General features: G+C 34.8%; 1 protein-coding gene across 4 annotated transcripts in view; it reads left to right on the top strand.

The window, feature by feature from the left end:
• The window catches only part of EPHA7 (EPH receptor A7), a 164,277-nt gene extending 150,131 nt beyond the window's left edge, over positions 1–14,146 (top strand). For all 4 annotated transcript variants that reach the window (XM_004264806.3, XM_012539519.3, XM_004264807.4 and 1 more), the window contains exons 15-17: positions 8,247–8,440; positions 9,880–10,035; positions 12,182–14,146. In XM_004264806.3, the coding sequence (XP_004264854.1) occupies positions 8,247–8,440; positions 9,880–10,035; positions 12,182–12,296 (465 nt within the window). In that variant the 3' untranslated portion in view covers positions 12,297–14,146. The remainder of the gene's footprint in view (positions 1–8,246; positions 8,441–9,879; positions 10,036–12,181) is intronic.
• The last annotated feature ends 1,136 nt before the right edge of the window (positions 14,147–15,282 follow it).

The following is a 15,282-nucleotide window of genomic DNA, read 5'->3' on the forward strand; positions in this document are numbered from 1 at the left end:
CCACAAATTACCACAATAATTACCATAAATTAATGGTTCAATTAATTTCATTTTGAAGAATTGCTTTTTCTTTTTTTATTTAAATTCTCTGGACATAATAGAAGCCTGCAAAGGATATTTCTCCTTATTAAAGGTAATCATGCTGAGCTTGCACACCTGTAGTGGGAGAGTCACATGAATAAAAGAGTTATTTGCAGAGGGGAGGGTGAGGAAGGTTGTGTTTGATTTTGTTGTTACAGCTTGTCTTTCTTTTTTTTAATTTCCTGATAAAATCTGTTTAAATTATCTATTGTTGATTGATTTACTTAAATTTTAATTTCATGAGATAACCTAGATTTTATGATCAATATTGGTGTTTCATAGTGATATTTTAGAATGTAATCACAATGGGACTATCTTTGGAAATTTCTTCTAAAAATACAACTTATTAAATATGTATCTTGTTACTAAGGCATAAGATACGTCGTTATCCTTTAAGAAGCTGATGATAGTTCTTGAGCGTATACATCTCACACAAAGAAACCATTTATAAAACAATATAGCATAAGTGCAAGTAAATATTTGCTTCTCTAAGTTGAATTTTACGAAATTAACATTTCTGTAAGCCAGAAGCTTTCAAGTACTGGCAGATTCAAGTGGCTTAATTTATTGAAAATATGAGTGAAATTTAGATAAAAGTAGAGCAAATGTAAAGTCTAGGAAGGTACCCTGGATTTGAAGGTGACTTCCAGGACTTTGAAGGTGACTTCCAGGACTTTGAAGGTGACCCTGGATTAGAAATATGGAGAAGACCTTGGCTCATAGTTGATTAGAGAATTTGCCAAGGGAGCCCTTTGGAAAGTCCAGAAATAAAGGCTTAGTGAAGTGTTTGGGGACCAACCAAATAGACTCCTGTGCATCTCCTATAAGGGAGATGCATACATCGTTAGTGATTTGAAATGAAGGTTAGGTTGAGGCAAATTGATGAAAGCTTTTTTTTGAAGGAATTTGGAAATGGTAAAAATGCGTGCTCTTGAAGAATAGAGTAAAAAACTAAGTGCTGCTTGAAGAAATTCTATATTACCATTGAAAAGAAGGATGTGACAAGCAAACCGGTTTGGAGTAGTCAATTCTCGAGGTACTATAAACATGGACAGCAATAGACGCTGACTAACATTAAAGTTGAGTTATTTTTCAAAAACAGATCATGATCATTGTTATATAAAATTAGTATCCTTTTTTATTTTAGAATTTTCCACATCAAGTTCCTATGGTTCTTAAAATTTATAAATAGCTATTTTTAGACAACTAAAATGAGACTGCTTGTTGGTAAGGTAATTTTCAATACATTTTAAAAAAATTTTTGAATTGGCTGAAAAATTCACAGCCTAAAGAGGGGGAGCTTTGAAATCAGTGAAATCTTTTGCTATTTCGAATTGAATAATGACATAAAATTTTTTTATTTGGGGTTTTTTTTTTTTGGTTTTGGTTTTGGTTTTTCAAAGATAAAAGTCTGAATGATGAGTCCGTTTGGCAGAGGCAAAGTTGTTAATATTTGACAGGTCTCAGTGTCAAAGATTTCATGGACTGTCAAAATGTGGGCAAACAAATCCTTGGGGCAGAGAAAGAGAAATATTTACATTTCCCTAGACACTCGGTAGAGTTTCATTTCTTTTGACACCTTCCTTCTGTACTAGATTCAAACATAAAGGGAATGACAGGAATATAAGATGACCTAAATTCAAAGTTCCCTTAACTTCTAAAAATAAATAATAGAAATGGTTAAGAAGAAAAAAAAATCTTCAATTTAGTTTTTAGTATTCCCTATTGTTTTTCTTGAAAATTAAATATCATAAATGTATATTTAGTCTATCAAGCATTAATAAATATTTTTACTGATCAAATGAAATTTTTATAGGCACAATGAAGTTTACTTCTGACCTAGAATATTTTAGCACCACCTTTCTTCTTTTTTTAATCACAAAGGTGGGAATTATTAAATTATTAAATTCAAACACAAGAAATTACCTATGCTGTTCAGTTTTTATAGTGAAATTGATATTAATATTCTTCTTAAAGCATAATATTCATTATTTCATACTTATGTTAAACTGGTATTTGAGCAATTATATGTTTAATCTTCAATATACAAATGGTGGAAAAAACTGGATAATTTAAAATAATGAATTCCATTCTAGCAAAAAAATTCTCTAGAGAAAAGCTTTTTTCTTGGAGTCTCTGGGTAGGAGACCATGGAGAGACTTAAGTGACCTGCCAACTCCCTGATGCATATGGAAATCCTCTGTATATGTGAATATATGTTATTTTTCTGGGAATGTTGCTTTCATCAGATATTCAGAGACACTAATGTTTTAAGAATCAGTCTAGATTGATCGAGAGAATCACCCTTGATTGAATCAACTCACTTTATATTGTTTAAATTTAGTTGCTAGAAATTTGTTAGGGATTTTAGAAAGCCCTCAAATTTCAATACTCGGATTACAAGAGACTTTTCTTAAGTCACCATGAGAACAAGATCTAAGTTGATAGTTAATATTTGTCAGGAACTCCACAGAATTCTAGGCTGAAAGCTAAATAAAGTGAGGTTTCTGTGATCACTCTGAAGAAATAAAAAAGAGGTACACTAGTCCCTTAGTATCCATGGGACATTGGTTCCAGGACTTTGGCAGATACCAAAATCTGAGGATGCTCAAGTCCCTTATACAAAATGACATTGTATTTGCACTAAACTTGTGCCCATCCTCCTGTATACTTTAAATTATCTCTAGACTACTTATGATACCCAATACAATATAAATACTATGTAAATAGATATGAATACAATGTAAATGCAGTGCAAGTAATTACTGGTGTGTGGCAAATTCAAGTTTTGCTTTTTGGAATTTTCTGGTTTTCCTTTTTCTTTTGAAATGTTTTCATCCATGGCTGCTGAATCTGAAGATGTAGAATCCTCCCAGGATATGGAGGGCTGACTGTATTGTAAAATCAATGAGGTAGATAGTGCCAGGAGGCTTTAGTTGCACTCTGAAGCAGGGAATAAGCAAGAAAATCTTGGGAAAAGATAATATGCATATGTATGAAGTTCCCCACACCCAAATAGGTTTATCACAGGATTACTCCTCACTGTTTTTCATGTGCCCATAAATTTCCTGAGTTTTAACTGCAACGGAATCAGTTAGAATCTAGGTATTTGCAGTTAAAACCAAAAGGGTAGGCTTTCCCAATAAATTTCCAACTTTCATTCTTCTGTAAAATCTGTAGGTGTTTAGCCCTTTCCATTAATGACCTTTCAAAGACAGAACTTATATGTATAAATGCAGTCAAATATAATACATAATACACAAATTGGAAATACTTATATTTGGCATTCACAGCAGCTGTCTTTTAATTGAATTTATGTCTTAATTAGTCCGAATATAATTTTCATAGTCAAATTATGAAATTTTAAAATTCTTCATTATATGGATTACTTTTTTTCCTGTTTATAGTACTCAACAAAGTCATTTCTTCTTACCTTAAGGTAGGCCAATAAATCATCCAATTTACTGGTAGGTAGTCACAAGGATGGTAAAAAATTAAGCACCCATAAAGATAGGAGACATAAAGATAATTCTTTAAAGTGGTCCATGAAAAGACATTTAAGAGCTTTGAAAATATAATATGCTTGTAACTAAGTTTATCCTCAGCTAAACTGTGAGCCCTCAACTTTTCCTTTTAAAAGTCACCACTGATTTATTACTTTTTTTATATTAAGATATAAAAAATTGTGGATTTTTTGGTAAAACTTTGCTGTAATCCTGCAGGTGGGGTCCAAAAATGTGGGTCATGTTATTGTGAGGTTAATGAGATGAAAATGGGCATAAGTGGAGAACAGAAGCCAATCATGTTATCTCCCATTTTGAGGTATTATAGGCCATTATCATGGGGTCTGTCTGTGCTCCTTTTTCTCTTAACTACTGTCATACTGTAGTAATACTGAAATACATCTCATCAGGCAAATGTGTGTTTTCCAAGTATTTCTCTGCAGTCTAAGAAGTGTCCCCTGTTGGATCCCAGTGTTCTTTTAAAACGTCATTTACCCTAGTCACTTCCTATCCCTCTGGGAATGATATAGAATTAGAAATTGCTATGAATATTTTCCTTTTTTTCTTTGACTTATTATAATGCTAAGGCTAGACCTCAACAGGCAAATCCAAGGGGTTTCTAGTAATTTCACAAAAAAGATGTTTTAAATGAATTCCATGGATAATTACATAATGCTTTTAGAAGTGTAGGATCAGTCATCTTACTGTGTGTTTTGTTGTTTCTGAGAACGTGTAACTATTTGCACAGCACACTTTTTGTTTTCCCAGTTGGAAATATAATGCAGCTCTCAACAGCATGGGCTCTGGTCAGACAGCCTCCATCAAATTCTGTCTCTTCTACTGACAGCTGTGTGATGTTTTCCCGGTGCTTAACTTCTCAGCACCTCCGATTCTTTGTCTCTAGAATCAATATAAAAATACCTGCCTAATAAGGTTTTTGTAAAGATTAAATGAGATAATTAAAACAATGCTAATCGTATAGTAAGTATTCAATAAATATTTACTATGATTATTGTATCCTTAAAAGATAACTTGTTTCTCTGGCAGGCTAACCAGATAAAACCTGCGGAACCTCAAGTCTCAGTTCCTGGTTGAATCATCCCTTGAAGGCGGGTTTATCCTCAACAGGCTTGCCTTGAATTATGCCAAACTATGCCCTATAGAGACCAAGGTTCCCAGCACGTATCTCTGGTGCCCCTGTAGGTAGGAGCGTGATTGTTAATGGCAGCTTTGGAGTCCCAAAGTCCATTCCCAGTCCAGAGCGTCTCTTATTTTAATTATACTTTGCTGCTGCTCCTTTAAAAATTTGTAAACCTCTGCGTTTTTTGTTTTTTGGTTTTTTTGCGGTACGCGGGCCTCTCACTGTTGTGGCCTCTCCCGTTGCGGAGCACAGGCTCCGGACGCGCAGGCTCAGCGGCCATGGCTCACGGGCCCAGCCGCTCCGCGGCATGTGGGATCTTCCCGGACCGGGGCACGAACCCGTGTCCCCTGCATCAGCAGGCGGACTCTCAACCACTGCGCCACCAGGGAAGCCCAACCACTGTGTTTTTGAGAGCTAGAAGTTTCATTTTGTGTTGATAAATGTTCTCTGTTCTAATACTAGGAATCGTCAAATTTCTGTAGTGCAATAGGATAACTACAGAAGTTTACTCTTTCATTCCTGTAAGAGTTATTTCATGTTACTTTATTCATTGGCACAAAGATTTAAGAATATATTGTGCTCAAAGCCAAAGAATTCTAATTGGAGAGCTGTTGAAGGGTATTTTGTCAAGAGGATCATGATAAGGTTTAGATGGACGTTTCAAAGATTATTTAGAGAGAACTAAAAAAGGAAAGATTTCTCTACCTGCATTGTTCCTTTCAGAACTTCTGAGAAAAAGCTACAAGTGGGGAAATAGGAGGTAGTAGAAAATAGTAAGCATTGCCCCAATCTTATGAGCATGGGGGTGGAGTCCCATCAATTCAGAAAAGTACTGCATATGTTCAGATACAAGCAACCTCAAGATAGAGGAAAGCCACTCTTTTCCCCGTAAAAAAGAAATGTTTACTATTTGGTCATTTTGAATATATAAAGTTTTACCAGTTATTAATTTACTTATTCACAACTTGAGCCACTGTTTAAAGAACTTAATACAGCTTTCCAAAGCACATTATTTCTAGTTTTATCTAACTTGTTTAACATAGAGCACTTCTGAATCCTAAAATAGCGCTGTCCCCGGAGTGTTATACAAAGCCACGTGAAATTCTTTGCATTTAAAAGTTTTTTTTTTAATTTAATTCCTCCTGTAGTTATATGTTGATGATCTCTACAGAGGTCCCATTTGTGTATGTTTTCTTGTGTGCTTTTTAAAGGGATATTATTATAGAGGAATGTTTACAATGATATCCAACATTTGTAGTTACAGAGTCATAAACAGGAAAATTTTAAAACTCTCATACGACTTTCACTAGCATTCAATACCAACACTGATTAAAGTCACTTAACGCTAAAGTGTTTTCTCCCTAGCTGTTATTCAAAATAAAGTACTGAAGGAAAGATCCCATAGTGTGAGACTTTGTAAAGACATAACTACATAACTGTGGGATAATGGCTCCATTACTGCAAAAATAAATATATATTTATGTGTTGTACTTTAATCTATTATGTTCATGGTATTTTCTACCACACTTCCCCCCACCCCACACCAATTTAATAAAACAAATATAAAGGTAACATTTTAAAAATTGTTGTATTCAAAATTAATAATAAACTTTAGGGTAAATAAGCTTTAAAACAAAAGTACATAAGCAAAAATAAATAATTTTCACCAATCCACTAACCTAATTTTCAGAGTAAAGCCATTCCCAATTACAGCACTGTGTATGTGTATATACACACACACACACACACACACACACACACACACAGAGATAGAGAGATATCCATATACGAAAATATATTTCTACCATTTGAGTATATTGTATTTAGGAAGCAGTATCATCAGAAAGTGGTGACTAATTGTGCATGTAAGAGAGTCTAGATTGTTCTCATTTCAGCTCTCTGGATGGGATGACTGGAAGTGTCATTAAATGAAAGAGTAAGAGCTTTGGGGAAAGGTAAAAAAATTCAATTTTAAATAAAGTATGAAGTTCCTATGGAAAATCCAGGGGAAGATATCTAGTAAACGAATGGACTTACAGCCTAGTGATCAGGGGAGATTTGGGGCTGAAGATTTTATACTTATGAAATTTTTCAAAAATTATTCTATTTAAGTTTATCTCTTTACCTTTTAAACTTTATCAATTTGCATATATAAATTTTCCTTAAAGAAAAGTGGACACGGTTTTTCTTATACAGAGGATTTTGTCTAAAAATTGTTGATGCTAGCTACTTTATTTATTCCATCCTACAACCTTTCACATTTTAATGTGCTATTCTTGAACGTCAGCAAGCATCTTAAGGATATGTTTCCCTACAAATATTAAGTTCATCGACATTTCTTAGAGCCAGCTTTTGTCTGCCTACTTTAGTCCTGTTTTCTTCAAAAACTCAAGGTTACCTCTTTTTTTTTCCAGAGAGCCATTTTTTCCTACATTTCTATTACTATTATGTTAGTATCAAAGGATTTGTTAATCCCTCTTGAATAATATTTTGATGTTTTACAAGTCCTTCTTATTTGTGTTTTTTTGCTTTCCTGTTATTTTCCCTGTGCTGCTCAGATTTGTAACAATGTCTGATTTTAAAATCTTTTTTTGCTTTCCATATAAATAAAAAACCCAAGTCTAAATAAGTAATTTTTGGACTTTCTGATTGCCGTGTACAAATGTTTATGGAGGCCTAGTGTGCATTAACATTCAAAGATTGATACAAATAGCCTCTTAGGCTGTTAATAGATATAAATGGGTAGTGATGTGCTGATAAAAATTTAACAGCCAGCACTCTGAGTGGGAAACTGATTTGTAACCTTTCCCAATTTCCTGGTATAACACTTTCCTCCCTCCATCCCCCAAGGCTGGTTTCAGTCTGCCTGTGTGAGGTCACGGGATTTGGAGTTGGGAAGTGATCCAATCACCTTTATGAACAGTACAAATTGGTTCTAACACAATACTGTATCTTGTAACACTATACACTTCATCAGTATATAAGCTTCATATTGTTTAAAATAATAGTGTGCTTGGTAACATTTTCTGTCATAGTACATTCACATATTTGGATATCTTGCTGAAAAGTATCATTTGAACTCTTCAAAAAGTGAAACTTTGTGGTAGGGGCTAATTCTGGGTAACTCAGACCTTCTTTTTACAACTTGAGGAATTCATACATAAATGTATGGGAAGATATGTACATGCACAGCTATATACAATAAAATGGTTCTGTTAACATCTTCCCTTTTGAAAACCTCTGGGATGACATTAAAAAAGTTTCCATCTGTTGCGCCCTGGGTGAGCTTAATTGCTGCTCCCTATCGCCGAATTAACTAGGAAATGTCATCATACCCTGCGCTTCACGCACCCCTTAACAGCATGCTTAACATCCATGGATGTTTTGGAAAAAATAAGTAAGTCTTTTGCATAGCAGTGTACTTTACTCTTACCTGGATAAATCACTTTGCCTCCTGGGCAATCCGTTTGATTATAATTGAATCTCAGTCAGTAATATTTTAATGTCCTTTTGGCTATTAGGTTATAAAAGCAATAGAAGAAGGTTATCGCTTACCAGCGCCCATGGACTGCCCAGCTGGGCTTCACCAGCTGATGCTGGATTGTTGGCAGAAGGAACGTGCGGAAAGGCCAAAGTTTGAACAGATAGTTGGAATTCTAGACAAAATGATTCGAAACCCAAATAGTCTGAAGACACCCCTGGGAACGTGTAGTAGGTAAGAAATAGCTAAAGAAATGAAATCTGGGAGAAATTCAAACTTCATATGAACCATGTATCTCCTCAGCCCCACCCCAATGGCAAATCGACATTTGTGTTGTTATTAAAGTCCATATTAAATTTCTTATCTTTATAGAAGTTTTTTTTTTCTTTTCAGATGGCTTGCCTTAGTTAAATCAGTGTTTAAAGAGATCTATTCATTGTTATTGCCTTAAATAAAATTTATGATCAATATCACTGGCTGTCATTTTAGAAAAATTTCTCAAGTGGATTTGTGTGATTAGGTGGCATTTCACATTATCAATATTACATGGATTTTTATTGCTGTTGCCCTAGTTTTTTATTATATCCATTTTATCTATTGGATTGTTTTGCTTTGAGTTTCATAGTAAAATGATTCCATGAAGTTAAAGATTATTAAGGTAATTCAATATATGATTTAAGAGGTATACCCATTAAAAAGAACCTAACCGAACCGCCCCATGCATGCTTCATGGTAATGGTAATGTAGATTAGTAGTTATTCGGCTTCATCTGCCAGGTAGACCTGTTGCTCTGTCGTCTGTACTGTAGTCAGGCCCTTGCGGAGGTGTATGAACTCAAAAGGTGCACAAGGGGTGCCATTAGTACAGTGGGTGCATTATGTTCTCAAAAGCACCCTCTGAACAAGTTAGTCCACAGCCAGATGTGCTTTCTGTACTCCCAGTTACTTTCAGAGAAGCAAATGAACAGATATTTACTGATTACAAATATTGTTGGCCATACTCTGAAAAGTACATGGAAGATGCAATCTGCTGGTTATCATATCTAAATAAAATAGAAATTTTGTAGTTAGTAGGGTTTTGGGGTGTTTTTTGTTTGTTTGTTTGTTTTTGCGGTATGCGGGCTCTCACTGTTGTGGCCTCTCCCGTTGCGGGGCACAGCCTCCGGACGCGCAGGCTCAGCGGCCATGGCTCACGGGCCCAGCCGCTCCGCGGCATGTGGGATCTTCCCGGACCGAGGCACGAACCCGCGTCCCCTGCATCGGCAGGCGGACTCTCAACCACTGCGCCACCAGGGAAACCCTAGGTGTTTTTTTTAAACTTCTTTTATTGAGGTATGGGTGATTTACAATGTGTTAATTTCTGCTGTACAACAAAGTGATTCAGTTATCCGTATATATACATTCTTTTTCATATTCTTTTCCATTATGGTTTATCACAGGATATTGAATATAGTTCTCTGTGCTCTACAGTAGGACCTTGTTGTTTATGCATTTGGAATTTGGAATTATTGGGCAAACTTTACACATTAGATTTTTATTAGCATATCTGTTTGTTATTACAATATCAATTAAATATGTAATTTTATTTTTTATATCCTTATTTTTGTGCGGCTAAGGCATGCTTTCTTTCGTAATTCATGAAAAAATTTGCTTTTCTGTATTATTCTCACCCAGGCCAATAAGCCCTCTTTTGGATCAAAACACTCCTGACTTCACTGCCTTTTGTTCAGTTGGAGAATGGCTACAAGCTATTAAGATGGAAAGATATAAAGATAACTTCACAGCAGCCGGCTACAACTCCCTTGAATCAGTCGCCAGGATGACTATCGAGTAAGCTTAAACCTGCAAAATTATATTGAAGAATGTATCAGGTGCAATCCAAACGTTAGACTTTAGGTCATCTTCCATATATTAAAGAGGTATGAGCCCTAAAATCAGGGAGAAAATTGTCTCTTTAATAAGTGCCTACCATGTCCCAGGCATTTTGCTAAACAGACTTCTGAACATACAGTATCTTTTTTAACCTTCATGGCAACAATTTTATTAAGTCAGTAGTTTTATGTATGACAAGGCTAAGGCTCAGAGAATTTAAATATTTGCCCTAAACTGACTCAATCGTAAGTGGTAGCTAATTTGTCTCCATAGCCAGTGTTCAAAACACCACCCAGTGAGACTTCCTCTTTCATTAACCGCTGTATTATCTATCTTTTAAAATTTTTATTTTATACTGGAGTAGAATTGATTAACAATGTTGTGTTAGTTTCAGGTGTACAGCAAAGTAATTCAGTTATACATGTATAACTATTCTTTTTCAAATTCTTTTCACATTTAGGTTATTACAGAGTATTGAGCAGAGTTCCCTGTGCTATACAGTAGGTCCTTGTTGGTTATCTATTTTAAATATAGCAGTATATTCATATCAATCCCAAACTCCTGCTGTATTGTTTAGATTCCTAGTCACTGGGGAAACTTTCTCCATTGCAAAAGAGGATTTCTTTCACCATGTTTGTATCAGACATTAAAAATCTCGAAATTTTAATACCAAAATGCATTATGAAATCCAGTATGAGCACTTTCTGAAGAGGTCAAAGGACGCCTAATTCAATTAAACGTAATAAGAATTTAACTTAAGTTTTGGAAGGTTTGTGATTGATTGATTTTTTTTTTTTAATTGAAGAATGACCTGATAAAACAGTTTTTGAAATTGCTCTGAACTGGAGGTAAAAAGAAGTAAATATTTCTTTCCGGCTCTATAACTGATGATGTGGTCTTAGGAAATACATTTAGTATCTCTGGACCTCAGCTTCCTTGGCTGCAGCATAACTCTTACAGGCAATGCAGTTCCTCTCAGTCAGTGTGTTTGAAAATGGGAAACAATTATCAAGGTTCTATTAGTGGGATGCTATTTATGTACTGTTGGGAGAAGTGTTTCACATTTTTCAGATGAGAAGAAAGCCAGCAATCACGTACTCTTTCCTGGCATGTCAGGAAATGGCATATACACGAATTTCGGCATGTGCATGCTCTCTCGTTTGGTTTTCTGCTAGACACCACGTGGGTAGAGCTGATGTAATTACACCTGTCTCTGCAAAGTAATCTACTCCCCTGAAAAACCGTGCTTCGCAAGGTCTTATTAGACCACGGCTATGAAATATCACAGTACTCTACTGTGGCTATATTATAGCTACTTGTAAATACCTAAGCTCAGTCTTTTTGGCTAATAGATACAGCTGGCGTATGGCAAATTTAGGCTATTAAACATAGGTATTGCACACTTTAAGGAATTTTTTTTTTCCAAAATGTGGTCAAATGATTGTACTAAACTGAAGTATACAACCAATAATATGCTCAGGATTACCACATGTTGATTAAACTCAGTATAATACTTTGTATGATCCTTGATGATTCTTGATCTACTAGAGCCATGCAATGTTTCCATTCATACTACATCCTATTTAAACAATGAAATATTTTTAACTTTCCTTAGATTCAAGAATACTACATTTCAAGTAACGTTTCCTAGCTGTACCTTAAGTTAATAATAATTTTAAGGCTTTGATAATTTCTTAAATAAAATGTCAAATCAAAGAATTCCCTGGCGGTCCAGTGGTTAGGACTCAGTGCCTTCACTGCCTAGGGCCCGGGTTTGATCCCTGGTCTCGGGGAGCAACCCCACAAGTCGCGCATAGCGGCTAAAAATAAAGTCACATCACCCTGTTAAAAAAAAAAGGTCAAATAGTTTAAAAATAACTGATCACGACAAATTGAGATCCTGAGTAGCAGGGTTTTACAAAGGGTAATGTTGATGCAGGTTGCCAATCCGACCCACTGTGGGAATAGGATCTTAATGTCCAAGAACACCAAGATAAGATCTGTGTGCCTAAGAGAAACAGATTAATTAAAGAGTTGATGACAGTTTAGTACCAAATAAAATTGTTGCAAGGTAACTAATAAAAACTGCATTTGTCTTTTTCAGGGATGTGATGAGTTTAGGGATCACACTGGTGGGCCATCAAAAGAAAATCATGAGCAGCATTCAGACTATGAGAGCACAAATGCTCCATTTACATGGAACCGGCATTCAAGTGTGAAAGCGTTTCTCCCTTATGAGGGAGACTATGGACCACGAGAAAACAGTACTGGCCTTCAGTATATGCGTAGAATGCTGCTAGCAGACAGTTGATATCCTGGGTCCTTCCTACAGTGAAGAGAAGATTTAAGAAGCACCTATAGACTTGAACTCCTAAGTGCCACCAGAATCTATAAAAAGGGAATTTAGGATCCACCACTGGTGGCCAGGAAAACAGCAGTGACAATAAACAAAGTACTACCTGAAAAAACATCCAAACACCTTGAGCTCTCTAACCTCCTTTTTATCTGATAGACTTTTTAAAATGTACATAAAGAATTTAAGAAAGAATATATTTGTCAAATAAAATCATGATCTTATTGTTAAAATCAATGAAATATTTTCCTTAAATACGTGATTTCAGACTATTCCTTTTTAAAATCATTTGTGTTTATTCTTCATAAGGACTTTGTTTTAGAAAGTTGTTTATAGCTTTGGACCTTTGTAGTGTTAATCGATGACACATTACTACACTGGGTACCTTTGAAAGAATCTCCAATTAAAAAAAAAAGCATAGCATGATTGAAGATATATCTCTGTCAGAACATTGGTATCCCTTTTGTGCTATTTAATTTTGTTTAATCAGTGCTGTTTTGATATTGTTTGCTAATTGGCAGGTAGTCAAGAAAATGCACGTTGCCAAGCGCTCTGATATTTTTTAAAAAGAAAGTTTTTTTGTAAAGATCTGACAACACACTATCTTTTCAATGAAAAAAGCAATAATGATCCATAAATACTATAAGGCACTTTTAACAGATTGTTTATAGAGTGATTTTACTAGACAGAACTTAATAAAAACTCAAATTGTAGGTTTATGATTATAAAAAGAAAGATGAGTCACTTCATCTAAAGAATGTTGGTGGAGGCAAGTCTCTGAAAGCAAGACTATCCAGTGTTATCTAAAATTTAATCTGAGCACATCACGATTTTTTCAATATCGAGGCATTAGGAAATATAGGAGAAATAGTTGACATATATTTTATATCCTATTCTGTTTAATGCAGTCCAAACACGAAAGGAAAGAATTAAGTTTTATATTAGAACTCTGAAGCATGATAAAAGGGGCAGTTCACAATTTTCACCTTTCAAAAACAAATTTGCTGCACAGAATATCACCACTGCAGTTTTTAAAAAAAAAAGTCTTTTTATATGTGAACGCTGATGTGAGAAGCTTTTTAAATGAAAGAACGCTTTTTACCATGTAAGGAAGAGGTGAAGGGTCTGGCTTTTTCTTTAAGCTTTATTAAACAAGATTATTTGATTACTGTGTTAGAATTTCATAAGCAATAATTAAATGTGTCTTTATAGCTATTTCAGGAATGTATACATATTGTGAGTAATGCTTTCAAAAGTAACGAAAATCATGAACTACCCCAGAATTGAACTGTTGTATTTCCAAAGAGAATTGGGCTGTTTATAATGATTTTAATAGAGAAAGATCCCAGGGATCGGTCCTAATTGGTCTTGTTTGATAATGTGGGCACCCACAAACAAACGATCAAATAACAGAAACAAAACCTGTAAATGTTCCTTTGTAAAACTTGTAAATTTTATTTATACTGTCTTGTTTTGTACACACATTTCTCTGTAGTGGGCTCTGAATACATTGAAAATGCACTATATTTTTCTATTTCACTTGCAGAGCATCACAAAAGAACAGGTATTTTCAGTGCTACATAATGTGTTTTCCCACATTTAGGACCAAAGATGGCTATAGAAAAACTCAAAAGGATTGCGTCCCAACCCCTCCCCACCCCTTTTTTTTCTTTTAAGTCACTGTACAGTGTTGTTTGATATTTTAATTTATTTTTTGATTGACTAGAAAAATCATTTTAATTTCACTAAAATGTTTTTTGTCCCTAAGGAGAAATAATCTGTAAAATAATTTTAGTTAGCATAATATAGTCACCTAGACACTTCCATTTGTAATCTTTGTAATAGACTGTAAATATATTTTTGGAACTATAACACAATGTGCTTGAGGGTTATTTTTCAGTGTCTGCAGTGTATACAAGTGTTTATACTAAGTACAGCACTTTACAATTCTAATCAGTAGCATTGGCCTTTGTGAGAATGAGTGAAAGAGTTTGAGTGAGTGTTCTTAATTCCGTTTGGATTCTAGACTCACTAAGAATGAAGTTCTTTTCTTGTTCATAGCTTAAGGTGCTTATTTTTTCTATTAAAATTAAATTAACAAAAAGCCATTCTAGAAATAGAAGACATAGTAGGGTACATGCAAACGGTGTCTTTCCTGCTTTTTTCTAGCACTAGATTTATAGTTGAGTAGTCTTTCTTGAGTAGAAGGGCAGAATAAAAGGTTTTTTGAGTTTTTTTTCAAAAATAACTTTTTCCTTCAGCAATATACCTCATCTGCCTTAAATTTTTTACAGCTCTTTACAGGGAAAGGGAGAAGGGATGGGAAAGACACAGCACAATAGGAAGGGTATGACGCATCACTCTCTCGTCGGTAGGTTTCTTTTCCCAATCAACATTATGATTTTGAATTACATGTATGTGAAACAGATATTCAGAGAAAAGTAATTAACCTTGTAATGCTGATTGTAATACTGTCTTCCAGAAAGAGATGAAACGGTATAACGATAAGAATGTACAACTTGCACCTTGAAATCCTTTTTTGTTTTGTTTTGTTTTGTTTTTTTGATAAATTAGTGCTCAGGGGAGGAAGGATAGAGAAAGCAAATGTCAGAAAGAGAATTCAAACGTAATAAAAATGCAAAAGGAATCGGCCTCCTTGCTTAAACAGAGCCACCTTTTTTAGAATGCTGTCTTCACACATGACTTGTGTTTTGCATTCAGGACTGAAATAAAAGTAACTTTTGTTACATCTGAGTCTAACATTTTCTCGGCAGTTGATCTGGGCCTTGTTTACTAGGACTGGTGGTTTATGCTTGTCAGAGCACTCTGAGTTGAATCATATTGTATACTTA

Source organism: Orcinus orca, chromosome 12, assembly GCF_937001465.1.
Source record: "Orcinus orca chromosome 12, mOrcOrc1.1, whole genome shotgun sequence".
Classification (NCBI taxonomy): Eukaryota; Metazoa; Chordata; class Mammalia; order Artiodactyla; family Delphinidae; genus Orcinus; species Orcinus orca.